General features: G+C 35.1%; 1 protein-coding gene across 1 annotated transcript in view; it reads left to right on the top strand.

The window, feature by feature from the left end:
• Nucleotides 1-2,085: 2,085 nt before the first annotated feature.
• Nucleotides 2,086-18,182, top strand: part of TRDN (triadin) — a gene marked incomplete at both ends in the record, with an annotated part of 192,499 nt that continues 176,402 nt past the window's right edge. The window contains 4 exons of the mRNA XM_080341419.1: nucleotides 2,086-2,383; nucleotides 7,005-7,046; nucleotides 13,865-14,002; nucleotides 15,901-15,927. Coding sequence (XP_080197545.1) covers nucleotides 2,086-2,383; nucleotides 7,005-7,046; nucleotides 13,865-14,002; nucleotides 15,901-15,927 — 505 coding nt within the window. The remainder of the gene's footprint in view (nucleotides 2,384-7,004; nucleotides 7,047-13,864; nucleotides 14,003-15,900; nucleotides 15,928-18,182) is intronic.

The raw sequence follows: 18,182 nt of genomic DNA, 5'->3' as shown, positions 1-18,182 counted from the left end.
TTTATGACCTGTTGCATGCACAAATCACTTGCATCTTGCATGCAGTAGGAAAACAAAATGCTATTGATTTTGAATTTGACTTTAGGAAACAGATCTTTATTGCTGGTTGTCACTTGGCAGATTTTCTTCCTGCTGTGAAATGTTTGATTCAAAATTTATGTTTGGAGAAATGGAAGCAGTGATGTTTTTACAATATATATAAAAAAGAGCATAAATTCTATCTTAGTAGATAGACATTATTCATTAGCAGAATAAACATTCTATAAATAGGATTAACTTTCAAATAAGTAACAAAAAATGTAATATGCCAATCTTGTTCTTCTTATACAACATTGCTTTTTAGCAGAGAAGCTTTCTGGGGCTTGAAACAAGGCACCAATCAGTGGCAGGGTGTTTGAGCAGAGACAAGCTTAACAGGTAGAGTTAAGGGAACTAGAAATGTAATGCATTACATAATAATAAAAAGAAATGTAGAATATTTCAGGGTATGAATTCGAACACTTTACAGATATGACAGATTAAGAGTTTGGGAACCTCTGATACTAGAATTGTCCTTCCCTTTTCTACAGATGTAGAAAGACGTATGTAAAATACATAAAGGTCATTTCAGTATCACTTTATTGTTCTCACCTTTTACAGAAAAAATAAAATCAATATTCATTAGCATGAAGACTGGAAGACTTGTTATGCAATTGTTGTCGGTGTTCTTTTTTTCAGGAATAAATATTTGTACCTATGGTTAATATCAAGGATCTAATTCTTCATTTATTGCTTTAAGGATATTGATATAGTGATTCTCAAATAGAGGCTACATACACATTGTGATAGCAAATATCTGGAAGTCTTCAACCGCCTTATACTTTAGATCTACTGATGTTTCCAATGACATATTTTCCATTTTCTATGTGAAAAGTGAAACTAAACCTGTGTATCTTGTGTAGAATAGCTCTGTCACTTTCCTTAGCTCTGTCATCCTAGTAAATCATCAGCTTTATAGGTTGTATCAGCTGTGACAGAAGATAGGTGTTCTCAGGGTGAGAAGTAAAGGTATGAGCAAACCAAGCATCACATGATTCCTTGAAATTTCAGATCTCTGTGGGCAAGGGTTGCTGAAATTTGTGAGAGCTGGTATCACCTACCAGACTAGAAATGTATGTAACATATCTTCTAATATTTTAACAGTAGCTTACAAGCAGATATTGTAAACTAAGCTAAGTGGAGGTACTGTGTTCTTCTGATGTTGACTGCAGAGTTATGAATATTTTTACTCTTGTCATTGTATATACTGGGAGACAAATACCAACCAAGATTGTTATGTTATCACTTTCTTTTTTAAGGAAGACTAATACAAGGATTGTTGTCAGGTTTCAGTTACCAAAGGTTTGGTTTATGTCCATATTTAACATTTCTTAATACCCCAGGAAGAATTAGATTAAGTCACCACTGTTAACTGTCTATTAAACAGTTAATGTGTGTTAGCTGTTTATTTAGTTGACATACATGCTCATCTTTCTGCTATTTTCTAGTACCTAACCTATGCTTTCTTGAATTAAGTCTGTTTTGGAACTGTAACTCTTGTTTCTTAGCAGATGATTGCACTAAATAAAAAATGCCACAAACAAAGGTATTTAAAAATCAGCTACAAGTCTCTTTGCAACTTATAAGGATACTGGACATCTAGGTAATTTTTGTTTCTGTTAGATTAAATGAAGTATATACATTCTTGTCGCCATTGACAGCAGAAGTCCAGCCAAACCTTGAGCGGTGTAGCTTCATTCCGATCAACGCAAATATATTTAATCACATCATCTGAGAATATGGCCTACATTCCGTAACAAGACAGTCCTTTGGAGAGTAGTAATATTTTATGCTTTCATCAATCACTCTCTTAGATCTGTAGCTATTCGTGGTAGACTAAAAAGTGTTGTATCATAATCAAAAAGGCCAGTTGTGTCTATTTCACCATGTTTGCTCCCAAATTACCTTTGCTAAAAGTGGCTTCAGTTCAGGAAAAGCTCCTTCCAGAAAGCACAAGAATGTGTCTTTAATAATGTAATATTTACATTTATTTAAAATATTCTGAGTATGGAAGAATTTCAAAGCAGCATTCATATTCTTGATTTTAGGGACCAAGTGTTACATTCTAATTCCTCTGCTTTGACTATTTACCTAGGACGTATGTCTACAACCACAACAATAATAGATGGTAAAAACGGATCTGTGCCCTCATCATCCATGAAAGTGGGCAAGAAGTCAGTTACAGAAGACCTCGTGACAACATTCAGCTCACCAGCAGCATGGATTCTTGTTGTTGCTCTGATTGTTACCTGGTCAGCAGTAGCTATCGTAATGTTTGACTTGGTGGATTACAAAGCCTTTGCAGGTAAAATTAAGTATATTCTGTTTGATGTCTTGTATATTAAAACTCAAACATTTATTAAGGAGTGTGTGTTAAGTAAGTTTGCATGTCTCTCACCTTCTTGGAGCCAACACAGTGTCTCTGCTGAGTTTAACAAGAGAGGAGATATTGTGAGAAAAGTCAGAAGATATTAGTTTACCCTTCATACATCTTTATAACTTAAATATCTCCATTTTGCAGCCCATCTTCATGCTATAAAACGTGTATGTTGACAAGTATATATAAAATAATATGTATATGTTCATGTGTGGTAGGAATTCTGTTCTGCAATTTCTATATAAAATTATTTCAAGAAAAATAAATCTAGATATAAATTCATATTTCCTGAAATATATTTTAAAATCTTTCATAGTTGCCATGACTGTTCTGACATCAGCTTACACAGTTCAATGACATGAAATATGAAAAAGATATTTTTTTAAGATGTTAACACTAAAGTAATCTTCAAACCCCATAAACACAAAAGATTACTCTTCATATGAGCTCTGTCACGCCCTTGCCTTCAATAAAGAAATAATGCTAGCTTAGATTAAGACTTGGCAAACTGACTGAACAAAATCAAAGTTTAGAGTATACATTATTTACTGAGGGAAAAGATGAAAATCCAGTATGTGGCACAAATGCTGTGATCATGGTTGAGAAATGGGGAGAAAAGAATAGGGAAGAGAAATTACTTAATTTTTATGGCTTGTGTCTAGCAATGATATATAATGAAAAATAAAATGAATTAACTACCAATGTCTGTAAAGGGTGTATAGCATTCAGCAAACCACTTTGACAGCAAAATTTTGTGAGGTAACCAGGCCCTTTTCTTTCATAAATAAGAACTCTAGGTCTCAAGTTATCACATCTGTCACAGTAATTAACTAGGAATCAAAATTCAGAGTTCAGCCTTTTAATTCAAAACAAATTGACTTGATGTTTCAGAGTTAATTTCCTGGACTTTATGAGTTTACTGATAAATCCATAGATTTTTGTCTGGCTATCTATCAATATGACCTCAAGATTTATTTAAAAAGCTTTGAGATGTAGATAGAACTTTAAAGAAACCATGCAATCCTGGATCAATGGATGACATAGAAGCTTGAAAAGTGAAAAAAACATAACTCAAACTTTTCGTAAATTTTTTCTTCTCATTTATCTTTGTTTTCAGAAAGAATTCACTTGAGTCATAATAAAACATAAAGCTCCTTTTGAGTGAGCCTCCCAAAACAGGCATCAGATTTGAATTTGAAAGCAACACATTTAATATTACAACACCGATGTAAACCAAGAGAAAGAAATCACCATATCCTGCTTTTAATTGTCCATATTGGCTATGAATCAATAAGTCAATCAAGTTACTAATATGTTTACAATAAGCAGAACTCATGCAAAACTCCTAAACTAAGTGATTTCTGAACTGGCAGTCAGTTCATGCGTGCTCAATATACTAGTCAGGATAATGTTGAGCAATGAGAATCTGTATTCATACTGGAGATGGAATTCCCATCTATCTGCAGAGCCAGTCCTTTGCCATGTTTGCAGGAAGCAAGGACCAGAGCTGGGAGAGCTCTAGGGAGAGTTGGATAAAGTGCCACACTCCTCCACACTGGGGTTGTCTCTGATCTATACCCAGAAGAAGGAAATTAAATTTTGCAGTATTTCACTTGAGTGTGTTATGTTCATTCCTTTGAGGAGAGAAATGAAAGCTTGCATTCCTATCACATTTTATTGTACAACTATAAATATGACTGAAATATTTCTAACATGATATGGAGGTGACATACGTTGGAAAAGCCTGAGATAAACTATGAATCTCATGCAAGTATGTAGCATGCATGAAAATGCAATAAGTAACATCATGCTTTGGAAGATCTCTTATATATTCTCAGAGTTTTCAGAAACACAGAAAAAAGGTTCATTTTGGTTTGATATGTGCTTTGCAGCAGTTTGTTATTATTACTGTCCTATAAGCTAGAAAATACACCTTGTTAATTGGTCTCATAATTCACAAATGTATTTCATGCATTTCTTGTACACATAACTGGATTATATGTTTTAATTGGTAAATGTAACTAAATAATTTAATATTATTTTCATCCTAAAGATTGATTGCCCAAGAATCCAGGTTTGCTAATGGGCTAATAAAGTGTTCAGAATTCTCTGCCATCTCTGTGACCAATTACAGCTAATTAACACCACCCTAATTTCAGCTCCAGAGTGTTCAATATTCAGAGTAAATTGATAGTGATTTAGCCAATCACCTAAAGGCCAGACTAAATCAAACCTAATGAAACCTCACCAGATCTGTGAAACCCAAAACTATCCACAAAATAAACACACATAACATGGTGAACTTGCCAACTTATTGTAACTACTTTCACAAAAGAAAAAAGAGCAGGCTCTTTGTTGTGGATAATTCAGTTTGCTCAACCATAAAGAGACTTTTTAGAGACCTGCAGCAAAGGCAGATCCCTGTGGAGGCAATGCCTGACAATGACAGGAGTGGGGACCAAAAGGGCATGCAGGCACAGAGCTCCCGGCTCCAAAAGAAGTGACATGAATTACAGTTAAGTGTTCTCTTTAATACTTTTGTTTTTTTTTTTTTTTACCTTTTTAAACTAGTGGCAAAACGTTTGTCCAAATTATTGTGGGGTTTTCCACATCAGCTTCTGACTAACAGAGTCCAAAGTCACCATTTCCCTGCCTTAGCTTGTGGCCACTTTATTACTGTCCTGTAGCCACAGAAAGCTTTTGGCTGGCCCTTGGTAGTCAGGATAATATACCTATTAATATTCTCCAGCAGAGGAAAACAAGCATGCAAACAAAATTAGGAACCATATATTAATGTGGAAAAAAAAGACACAAGAAGGTAAATAACAGGACTCCAAACAACTTGTACTGTATAATTGACACATGGTTATTTGTGTTCCAGTCTACTGCATGTCCTGAATGATAAAACTGTAAGGTGCAAAGCCTGTTAGGTGCAGTCTGTTTGTTTTGTCATTAAGAGAAGTGAAAGTCACCAAAAGACAGCTATTCTACTAGGGGGGGTTGTGTGTTTGGTTTTGGTGTCATTTTGAGGTTTGTTTGTTGGATGGTTGGGTCTTACTTGTTCTGTTTTCTTTTTTTGTTTTGTGTAGTGGTTTTTTTTGTTGGTTTTGTTGTTTTGTTTTGGTTTTGTGAGATATATATGTATTATAATATAAATATATATATCCATTTTTCTCCTGGAATGTCATTACACTGCAGACGTTCTGTTGGTCTTGTTTTCACTGGAAACTTTTAAGGACTGCAAAAAGAAGAGTGTAATTATATTTACTCTTGTATTTTATGACAGAATCAAAACTAATAATACTTTTGTACTTATTCAGGAAAAAGAATGAACTTCTAGGTTAGTTTAAAACACCAGCAAACTTAACAGAAGAAATAGCTTTGTCTCATGAGGCAAAAGGTGTTTTACAGTCTCACCAAACTGAAATAATTGGTAAAAATTTTTCCATACATGCAAAACCCTAGACAAATCTCCCACAGAACAAAGGAGTAGGGTGTAAAATAAAGGCCCTGGCTGTGCTCACCCTGAACTTATCAAAACAGTGTTCTAGTCTTTTGAAATACAATTTGTACTGTCTTAACAGTTGTCAATCCAAAGCATGAGTAAACAAGCTTACTCATTTCAAAGCTCTTAACAAAATTCTTAATTGAATTATATGGGACTTCCTCTAATGTACCTAAAAATCTACCAAACTTTTTTTTTTTTTTCACTGTCTTCCATAGTGATAAAAACAATTAAAGGATTTAAACCCAATTCCATTTTAAAGGACTGCCCAGATGACATCTCACTTGCCATGTTTCACTCTGCAGAAAATCTCACAGCTGAGTTAAAATCACTAAAAATGAGTTTATACTGAAAAGAATGAAAGTCTACAAAATAGTGCAGTGCTGCAAGTACTGTTGGTCCCAAATGATATAGCATATGTAAGAGAAATTGTGCTAGATCAAACTGCATGCGGTCATGAAGCTGAAAATATGAAATTTCATAAACTGACTCAGTGAACATGGAAGGATCTAAGAAAAGAAATAATTCTTGCATGCTTAAATGCACTTCATGAGATACAAAACACACACCAAATTTCCAGGCCATAATGGTATCTGTGTTCTAATTTTAAACAAACAAAGAAAACCAGTAATTCATTTCAGTAACAATTGCAGTAATGTAATTCGTTGTTTATTTGCTATTGAAGAAATCAAGATTCTTCAATTAGAATCAGCTGTATATAATATATTCTTATTAGCAATAGAATATGTTTGTAACTTGTGAAAATACTTATGCTTTATTTAACCATGTTTTTACATTGCTCTGATTCATACCGTATTATCTCACACCTACAGTGTATTGTTTTTCTTTTTAATGAACTCCAATTTCTGCTTCATAACAGCAGCCCCACAGAGATGAAATAACTCCTCACTTCACTCCGTAACTGCTGCCTTTAGTCAAACAACAGCCGAGGATGTTCATTATTGCTAATGGTGTTTCTTCCTTTTTTTATTTTTTTTTTTTAATTGGCCTTTCTGGGGTTCATCCTGTTCTCATCGGCTATAGGCACCTATTCACAGCATTGCAATGATCCCTGTTTACCCCCTGGTAAAGCCGTTCTGCCTGCAGTGTTCTGAATACACGTGTGTGCGTGGGGTTGGGTGGCCGGAGATAACAAAGCATGGGCACCAGCAGGGTGCCAGGACATGGCAGCATCGCTTCTCTCCTAACCTTCAAATTGCGCTGGCTGGGGCTGCAAACCTCATTGCATTAGCCTCCTCCTGATTTTCGCACCATGCTTGAAATATATCTGTCAGCTAAGAGACGTCCTCAGTCACATGATTCCCAGGAAATGGTGTCAGTCTGAGAGATAGTAATTTTACCCTCATAAAGGCCCTTTAAAAATGCTATTGTACAATTATTTAGCAGCTCAGCCTTTTTAATCTGAAGATCTGTGTTCTTAATTGGAGGATTTAATCCTTAGAATGAGAAAAAATAGAGCTTCATATTTTTACATAACACGTCTGGCTGTTTCAGAAAACACTGCGTGATTAGGGTCTGATCCACCAAATCAGAAGCCTGTCAGCTTATATAAAATCAAGTCATATAAACTACATGTAAAGCCCACCCTAAACCTAAATTCCTGTCTACATGTGTTGCCATATCAAAAATACCTCAAATTACTTGATACTTTGTGACACCTTATTAATTTATTTCTGAATTTTGGCAAGTAAATTTTAGTTATAACTATTTTATCCTCATTTAGGGTAAAACCCCTTTGTCCACGTTCAAGTGAGGTTTTCTCTATGGACTTGACCACCATACAATTTTCTAAGGCTGATGTTAGAAAGAGCCAGAACAGATTTATACTACAGACTGTAGTCATCATATTCACAATTTAAGTTACTATAAAATGGAAATTACTGGGTAACGTTGATTCTGAGGTTTTTTTAGCACTATATTTATATTTACAATTCAATGTACTTATAATTCAAAATTATTATTTTTATGCCTATAATTCAATTATATGCAACACGTTTTGTCCTGAAGCTTAGTGCTGTAAGCATGACAAAAATGTTGGTCTACGAAGTAGGAAGATAAGACCTAAGGACACCTATGCTGATAAATTGGGATATTAATAATGGAAGGCATTATGTGCATAGTGAGTTTTATACGTTAGATACTACTTTTCAGAAGACCACAGAGGAGAAACAAATTTCTATTACTAATAATAACAAACCATAGAAATACATAGACTTTCAAATCAAAATACAGGTCTCTCTATATTTGTAAGAGAATATTTTACAAAAACTAGGATGTGTTGTATTATTACAAACTAATGTTAGGTTTTGTATTTTATCAAACATGACAGAAATTCTCTGTCTTCATCAGCTCTACCTTGTCAGTATCAATGAATTAGATTATATCTCACAGATCAATCTTTACACCAGATAATTACTATCATTTGTAATTTAATTACATTTAATTCACTGGAGTCAAAATGTGTAATTGATGAAAATCCAACAATTATTAAATAATTCACTGTAATTCATTAAAAAAAAAAAACAAACTTTAAAATAGGTTGAACTCTGAGTATATATTTAACTACTTGACAAGCAAAAAAGATTGATAGGAAACTACATTCATGGCAGAGTTATTAAGACTGGAATAATGACTGAAGTGATTTGCACAGATAAATCAATTAGTCACTTTTTGTTGTGCACTTCACAGGAATAGATGACACAGACCATGAAATATACATAACCAAATCTGTTGAGGTGTTATAACAAATCATACGATGTGATTAATCAATTCCTATTTCCAAAGGCCACTGTTAAAGGACCCGTTATCAGTCCTGGTGAAAAGAAGGAGGTTTCTTCTGTTTGCAAAATACCACAGTATTACTGAAATAGAAGTGACTTTGTCACTTTATGAAAATAGTCTTCTGTCCCAATAACCTATCTAATGCTGATTGAATGACTTTGGAGGTCTGTCATTGGCTGATTTCAAGAAGCTGTGTTAAGTGTGAGCTAGTAATTACCATTAAAGGTATAAATTCTATTCTCAAATCAATTGCAATGAAAATTGGTAGCCAAGAAGAGTTCAAAAACGAATAAATTAGTTGGTCAGAATTCTTGTTCTCTCATTTTGAATAAAATTACTGTTTCTGTACCAGTAATGCTGGAGAGCTACAATTAATCATAGTGGTTTAATTTTGATATAATGATCATGAAAGTCAGTTACAAAATACGTAGGGAGTTTTCAGAAGTATTTAATACCTATAGCACATCTGAATTTATTTCTTAAAGAATTATTTTAACCAAAGTTGCATGCACTAAGTAAAGAAAATACAAACAAGCTTACAAATTTCCTTCCAGATATCTATCTACAACAGCTAACAAACATTGTCCAACCAAACTCAGTTGTTTTCCTACAATAAGGTTTTGTTGAAGGAAAGTATACAAAGTCCTTCAATTTGACTGGGGTTCTTTCCCTGTCAGTTTTAACTCCTCCAATTTTCAGCATTTGCCATAAAGTTCTGAAATCAAAATTTTGAAGTTCCCACTGAAAAAAAAAAAGGGCAAAATTGTTAATTATTCTCATAGCGGTGGAAGTGCAAGCACAAGAAGAGCTGAACTTTTATGAAACTGAAAAGCATCTCTTTTGCTGGATGAAGCAATAAAAGGCCACAACAACAACCAAAAAATATAGCAAAGCATTGCTGATGGCACCAGTGCTGTTTCAAAATGCAAGTAATTTATCAAGGTGAATAGTCATATTGACCTGGAATTAATTATTAATGTAAAGTTACAAATCTAAGTGCTTAACTAAAGCGTACGATAACAAAAAGAATTAAAATACGAAACACCACCACTAATAAGATCCACGTCACATACCACAGTCATATGAAAATAAGATGTCATGCCCATGATAATTTTTCAGGCTTACTTTACTCCCTAGTCAATGGAAAGGGATGCACATCTTTAGTATTTAATTCATATAACCCTAAAAATAATGTCAGAGGATGGCGACAGACTTGCTTTCTTAAGGTCACAATATATCTTTCTGCATTGACTTTTGAGGGAGTCTAGAAATCACCAGGGATTCAACACCTGGCTTTCATGTACATTTGACTAGACAGGATGATCTGAATTTAAGATGCGATTAAATGAAATTGCATACTGTCAACAAGAAGTATTCAATATTAATTGCATGTTTCATATTTCACTCCAGAGCTTAACCTCCTGAGTAACCATTCACTTCCTTTCCCCTCCTTCCTCCACCCTCCTTCCTCCTTCAACAGTCACTTACTATTTTTCTACTACATTGTCTAACAGGAACAATTGGCTCAATCCCCATTTACAAGTTCAGCAAAAGGTAGACCTTTATAGCCTGTATCTATCTGAGAAATACTCTGTGTTGATCAGCCTCTTTACAGTTTAAATTCAAGATCCTGCCCCTGCTACTACCAGCATGATGTATGATGCGTGATGTATCAAATATTAATTATAGTTTATAGTTATAGATTAGTTACAAATTATGTACTATATAACATAAGTTAGCAACAGAAGTATATTGTGAGCTTAATTTTAAAATAATTTGTATTCTAAGGTCTGCCAAGAAAATAAAAGGTGGGCAGAGGACAGGTAATTTGGTCTGAATGTGTTGAATTCAAGACTATTCTGAAAAAAATCATCATACTGCACCCTTACTGGACTTTTGTAAATTAAAAAAAAAAAATCTAAATTATATCAAAATATCAAGCTCAAACTTTTTCATGAAAATCTGCATTCTCTTAGCTTCACTTTTGAAGCAAGAGTATGTAAACCCTCTGGAAATGGTTTTCTTCTTTTGCATGTACATTGCACATGGCACCTTTCTCTCTACTCGTTACCCCCTGAATTGCTTTATTTCTTTCATTTCTTATGTGTTTTCTTCTACTAGGGAAAGAACCTGCGTTGTCAAAGTTGTGGGGAGAGCTAAAAGCATGGGTTTGATCAGTAGTAATTTTCACTTCAATATTACCCTGTGTGGTGTTCTTAAGCATTTTAGGATACATCATTACTGTTAGCACTATGTTTTTAAAGTGTAGGAAATACAACAAAATTGGTACAGGTCTATACACAAGGAGACAACTTTCCAGGTTGTCACCTGCAGGTGTCACCTGCATAAGACCACAAGTGCATCTCACAGTATCTGCTTGTATACAAAACTTAATTTTGCAAATACCACTGAAGTATCCTTTACATAGTCCCAAACTGGTTTTTCTAAACTTGTTCTGTTAAACAGGATTTGCAACTTGGGCCTGTTAGTGTAGATGTGACTGAGGAATTTAGCCTCTGGACACTTACAATTTCTAATCCCTTTTTTATAGCTTGCTCTGAAGATGTTATGAATTAAAGACCAGGATATGATATTGAGAGCTCTGATTCATCAGCAAAGATGGCTTGCCTTGGGGTGGTTGGAATAATTTCCTCTGCTCTTGATCTTGCACTTCTCTGAGCATTTCACTTGCCTGCCCAGGGGGACAGCTCTGCTACCTGTGAAGCAGTTCTTGAACTGCTAGTTGATAGACTGGTATATTAAAATAAATTGACACCAATTCTTGTTTAGTTTACAGCTGTAGTCCCTACGGCTGTAAAAGCCTGTGGCTGTAAAAGCAACTGAGCCATCCTTAAGCAATCAACGGGTAAAGGGTAGGTGGATAGCCAGAGCAGAAATCAAGGCAGCTGTCTAAAGTTAAACCATCCCTGCTTGTGAATCAAAACCTCAGTTGTGCTAAAACCTTCCTGGACATGTCCATTCTATTGATCCACATGGACTCCTTAGCACCTCTAAATTATAATAAAGCGCAAATGACATCAGTGGGCGGCTTACAAATTTACTTTCTAATAGTCTGAATATAAGTATTCATTCTCCTAGTAAACACTTGAGTAGAGCATTTGTGGCAAATCAGGTAAAAAAATAAAATCTCTACATCTCAATGCAGGAGGACAATGCAAATAAATAAATGATCAGCAAAGTAAATATTTCCTGTTATACTGCTCAGTGTTTCTGAATACAACAATACACACAACAGTATACTAAATGAAGACATCACTCATATTTCTTTGCAATCATGTCATTTAATCATGGCACATGATTAATTTATTTGATATGCCTGGTTGTTCAGTATCATTTATGTATAAGACAATCTTCAAAGAAACATTAACCAAAATATTTATTTGGTCTACGTTATCAATAAGCAGATGGAAAATAATAGCAAATCAGCTTGGTATTTTCTGTTTCAGATTAATTAATTGATTAATTAGAAATAAAAGGAATTATTTAGTGATACATTCATATTTCCATTAAAGTTACCTTTATATTTCATTAAACCACTTTTAGAAAATAACTGTTCATAGTGCTGCTGTCAAAGATGTTGCTTCAAGCCTGCATTTTGCCTGTCTTTGTAGCCTGCAAGTCCATGTGAGACTGCTTCTGATTGCTGCTAAAATTTGGCTTATTAGTCAGAACACTGCAACCAGAAGCAGTTCCAAAGAGTCTTGTCTTTAACTTCCTGCTAAAATATTTGCATACAGAAAGACAGTGGTAAACAGAGATATGGTCCCCATCTTGATAACTGTTAAATTCAGTGTATATATTTCTGCTGAAACTCCTAGGAACCAGACTAGACCAACAACTCAAATCTATTTTGTGATCTACCTTCAATTGTCTACTTTTTGGGAAACCTTCACAGAGATAGGGCAATCATCCAGCCTGCCATTTCAAGTGCAGTGGACAGTAACAGCCTGAATGAGAGTTGTCTCTCTTCCCAAGAAGTGTTTGGTATAGATTTCAAGAAAATATAGTTCTGCTTCCAACCTCTGACTGGGCATTTTAGAAGAAATACCCTGTCAGAGGTTGGGAAGTTCCTCTGAAATACTGTGTGAGGACAAACACGGCAGGGAGAAATATGATGAAATCAAAATTGGAAAAGACTTTCAGGGGACACTTGTATTACCCATGGATGGCTCCCCTCCCTCAGTGTGGATAAAATGGGGAGCAGGCACCTCGCTTCCATCAGAGGACCCAGGAAGGTGGAGCGTATTAAACTGCACAGCTTCCTTGTTTGCTGTCTTACTTGCCTACAGAAGCATTAAGATGAGAATTAGTTAAGTATCCAGATGTGCATAAGTATATGTGAAAGAAACTCTAGAAAAGTTGTGAGAGAAGAACCAGATACACAAGACTAAGTGCTTGAAAGTAGCTTTCTCTGTGTCACAATTTGGACTTCGTGTTCCCCTTCATTCTGGACTCAGGTTTATTCTGCCTAAAGCATATGTAGCTTTCTCTTTCCCATCCTTTACATGTGCCCCATGGCCATGATACAATCTATCTGTGTGGTTAAGCCAGGGCTCAGCAACTTCCTCAACTGGGACTTGTGCAAAGGAGGGGGCTCAAGGGGAGATGTGACATGAGGAGTGAGACACAGATAGTAGTGAATCCTAAATAGGCATCAAGAGATAGAGGACATGGGCCAAGGGAAGATAAATAAATAAATAATTTTGCAAACAAACAAATAAATAAATAATGTGTGGTCTGAAAGGAAGAGATTATCTAAAAGGTTGAATATTAGGTAGAATCAAATATATATTTATCCTTTACCCAACCAAGCCTAAGAAGAAGAGGCAGAACTCAGACCAAATTATTCACTGAACTCCTAATCACTCTGTGAACAGCAAGAATAGTAGGATATGTTTTATACCAGTCTTGCACAGGAAGGAGAGCTGTCCTCAAATCCTTGAATAATAAAAATTAACATTCACAATCTTTGTTTCTGTTAAAGGAGGTAGCATAATTAGTCCTGTATAAAATGAAGATTAACTTTAATCACTGAAGGAGTATTTTTTTTTTAACACTTTTGTCTTAAACTCTGCACTCAGGAAGATCTGTTAACAAGCTCAGCACAGAACCACTGAGAATCATCCATCAGACACTGGAAGAATCCACTGATTGGCTTTATGGCTTTATTTCTTTTCTGTCTGACATTGTATGGAGTGATGATGATGACAGTGATGAAGGTATTTATAAAGTAAAGACTTCTGTAACTGCTCTAACTGCTGTTTTACATGCATTATGTTGGCTTACTCAGCTTTTAACCTCACAGACAAGAAGGTCAAACAAAATGAAAAGTGAATGTTGTTGCTAATAAAGCATCTACTGGCTATTCCAATCAGTAAATTGGTCTCTTTGTTAGCTTTCATCTCGTGTTTAATGTACCATTACAGAAAAGCTGTCAGAATTAAATATTACCATTAGTACATCTTGAAGTAAAGAGCACTAATTTATACAAGACTTCAAAGCCACAACCAAAATATGCATCACGATATTGCTTCATAGAATGCTAATAACTATTTTCTTTTAATCAGTGAGAATCTAAAGAATCCTGGTAAATATACAAGAGAGACCAGAAAACTTAAAACTTTTTTATTTGATATATCAATGACAAGACAATGTGTTGAAACACACACACACATACAAAAAAGGAATGAAAAAATAGCATTTTGGCTGAACTAAGGGACTTTCGAATGACATATTGCATATAATTCTGTTTACTGTAAATTTTAGTTCTGTCATTATAGTAGCATTCTTCATCCAATATTATCTGATTAATGGAAGCAAACTGATAAACTTTCAAGTTTGGAAATAAGTATCTTTCTGTCATAAAGGAAAAGTAGTGGCCTTGTATAAGCAGAGCAGTAGTGGATCATCATGTGACATTATATTGATCATTTTGACAAGTTGTGAAAGTAGGAGTGACATCTTCATTTCACAGTAGTTTATTTTGTATTCCATTTGGTTATACCAGAATAAAATTAAAAAGCAACCTGCACTGAAACTGACTTCTACCTGTTTGTTCATAAACTTGAAATATTAACAAATTTTAAATTTGTGCATGAGCTTTTATATCAGAGTCATATATGAATACAAATAGATCAGTTGCTACGTGTGAGTCTGTGAAATGGGCATCCTATTCTGAGATGTGATTTTTAACCAACAAAAAGGCAGTCTTTCATATGACTGGGAAACAGAAAAGGTGAAATATGGAGAACCTGCTAAAATTTGAGAAGTGTTCATTTTTACCTTTTCATAGCTCCCAAGGAACTGCAAGTTTTCAAATACTTGATTGGAGAAGTGTTAATGTAATTAAGAAAGGTCATAAAATATCTGATATACAAAAATTCAAGATCTGAATGCTTGCTCAGAAGTGTTTGGAAACCTCAGTCCTCCCACCCTTTAGTCCAAGTGGGATTTCATTAATAACTTTCAGAGGTGTGAAAAGGCAGTAGACAACTTACGGCATTATATCATAAAAAGTGCATGTGAAGTCCCCGACAATTGTGCACTGCAGTCAGTGCAGCTAAGGCTGCACACACACCACAGTTGTTGAGGCTAAATCCTTTCAATTCCATGTCCTACAAAGCAGTGGAATAACACACCACAGCAATCATACAGCTCATAGTTCTGCTGAAATTGCTTAATTTTTTACCTTGGATTTCACTGGAAAGGTTGCTAGATTTGCAACCTTGCTAGCCCGCATATACATTTTATTATTTGGAGCTAAAATGTAAGCACCAGGCCTCTTCTTAAAACATGGAAACATGCATAAAATCAAGCAAATTGTAAATTGTAGTCACAAGTTAACATTAAGAAGCACAAATAGAGATTTGGATGTTTCCTTGGCTACTACAGTACATTGAATTTATCTACCTTAGACTGAGGAAATCCTCTGTGGTAAGAGAGAGATGTTATGAAAAATCAAAAATGTCAGAATAGAGTGCTTGCTGTTTAGCATGTAAAGAATAGTTTGTTTTGTTTTGTTTTGTTTTAATGAAAATGATCCAATGTAACAAAAAAATGTGATTTTTAAAAATTATGATATCTCTTCTCTAATGTTTGTTCCTTTCTTTTGGTTTAGGTGAAGTGGAACCTTCCCTGAAAAAAGGTTGGTCAATTGCCTTACTATAGAGGGCAATATTTTTCAACCATTTTAAGAACTAGATATAGATTTTAAGATGTGATATAGATTCTGTCATTAGTTACATGTCAGTCTACTAACCTTGTAAGTTGTGCTTTAACAAACTCATTATATAAGAAACTCGAGTAATAGTACTTGTTGTATTGTCAGTTGATATGTGAGAATTCTTAACTGTTTCATTATTATCCAGAAAATCTGAAAAACATTCATAAAAAACCCCAGTAGAATTACAGAAATATTATCTATACCTTTGCCCTGTATGTGGGACTTCTATTAATGCCAATATGAGTTATGTGTTTGTCTGGATATAAATAATATTAAGAAATAAGAATATAGAATATTTACTGAGAAATAATGGTGAGGTGTCATAAAAGCATTTTGCTTTGTGTTAACACAGAACACTAAAATAAGCACTAGTTCTGAATCTTTAAAAAAACCTACTTTGTTAGCATTGAATTTTTAAAGAAGGCAAGAGGAACAAATACAATTTGTAATATAAACCTTTTCAGATATTAAAATTGTTATGTTGAAACATAAAACTTAAGTTCAACTTCTATTAAATCAAAATGAAAATATATTAGAAGGATTGAGATATTAGTGATAAGATGTAAAGCTTTTCAAAACTAAGTGGTCTTTTTTTCTCCAAATTGAGCACAGCTTGACGATAACAAGATGTGTAAGCATCTCTATGTGATCTGAATTTGGTATCCATCACATTCTCTATAGGTAAATGCCTATATTGAAGAATCTATCACCCCAGCTGGTGCTGAGATTACAATCCAGTTTTCTCTGAAGATAATTGGAACTGGATCAGGATTCTATTTAATGACACATTTGTCAGTCTCAATAGGGTATCCAAGATATTAATAGTCTTGAAGACCAGGACCATTAATCTTTCTATGGATGATCCTTTATGTTAGGACTGAAGAAAACTTATAGACAGTGTAGGAAAACATTTTATGTCTTTACTCAACCAGTAAGAATCGCAAAAGGCTCATCATTGCCCTGTCTCTTCTCCCAAAGAGAGAAATAGATTGTTAAACTTACAGTGGGTGCGAAGGCTCTGAAGCTGTAGCGTGTTGTTGGCAGGAATGCTGGGTACATGGGTGGAAGTCAGGGAGTACTGTGGAGACACTTCACTGCTGGGAAGGCTTAATTCATAAAAGCTTTATGGACAAGACCATGCTCAGCATTGCAGTGCCTTCTTTGGAAATCAGTGACATACTCATGCCTTAAATTTTGCATTGGGACACTAGGCTGTAGAAATAGAATTCAGAGAAGCCATCAAAATAAGCTGGAAGTTGCTTAAGTGAGTCAGTTGGAAGTACTGAGGTGACTGTTTGGACTTAAAACTCTTACATCAAAGGAGCTGAGTATCTAACTGCCAGCTTTTAATGTTGTCCTCAGTATTCAGAGCTCACAACCCTGCTCTGGAGATAAATGCCTGAGAAAGTCTTCTATCTGTGGTGTGAAGGACTTGAACAAAGGGCTGGTGATTCCTCTGGAGCTGGTATCTTACAGGATAACTCACATGTGAAAAGTGCCGAATTCAAACGTAGTTCATCTGTCTATGCAGTAAAACAGATTTTGAGTAGGCTTATCCATTTTCTGGATGCGTGCTCAAGATATTCCTCTCTGTCTTTCAGAGGATAAGGAATCTTATCCTTGTCTCCCTGCAAAAAGCTGCTTCTTGACTAGGCCTGATGAAGAAAGTGGTCTAAGGCCTTTTCTGGGTATAGCTGTAAGCTTTTGCATAGCAACATCTTCAAATAACTTGTTGTCATCTCCAGGTGACTGGAGGTCTCCATTTCATCCTGGCAGCTCGGATCTGGCCTTGATTATACTTGATTTTGTCACCTCTTTTTCCAGGCTACAGAAATACAATATATGTGGACTTAAGCCACCAGTCCCTTAGAAATGCCAGTGCAGAGTACTGTGCACGTCTGCTCAGTGACAGGCAGCTGTGAGCTCCTTGGAGCTGTTAGAGTCTCTCTTTGCAGACTTCTCTTAAAATTGTGTAAACATCAAGGAGCTGAACTGCTGGAGTTTAAGCTGATATCAAAGTTTTCTGAGAGCTCTGTGATAAAGTCTAGTTAACAGCTTTTCTGCTTAAGCACACTGAAATTCACTCCCAGGGTTAAAGCTCATGAACACAGGCGTCAAAGCCCTGGGAGGGGAGGCAAGAGCTAAGATGAGCTCGTGCAGGTACCGCTCTCACAAAC

This window comes from Nesoenas mayeri (genome assembly GCF_963082525.1).
Source record: "Nesoenas mayeri genome assembly, chromosome: 3".
In the NCBI taxonomy this organism is placed as follows: domain Eukaryota; kingdom Metazoa; phylum Chordata; class Aves; order Columbiformes; family Columbidae; genus Nesoenas; species Nesoenas mayeri.
Note: the sequence above shows the minus strand (reverse complement) of the source record. Positions and strands in the feature narration are given on the sequence as shown.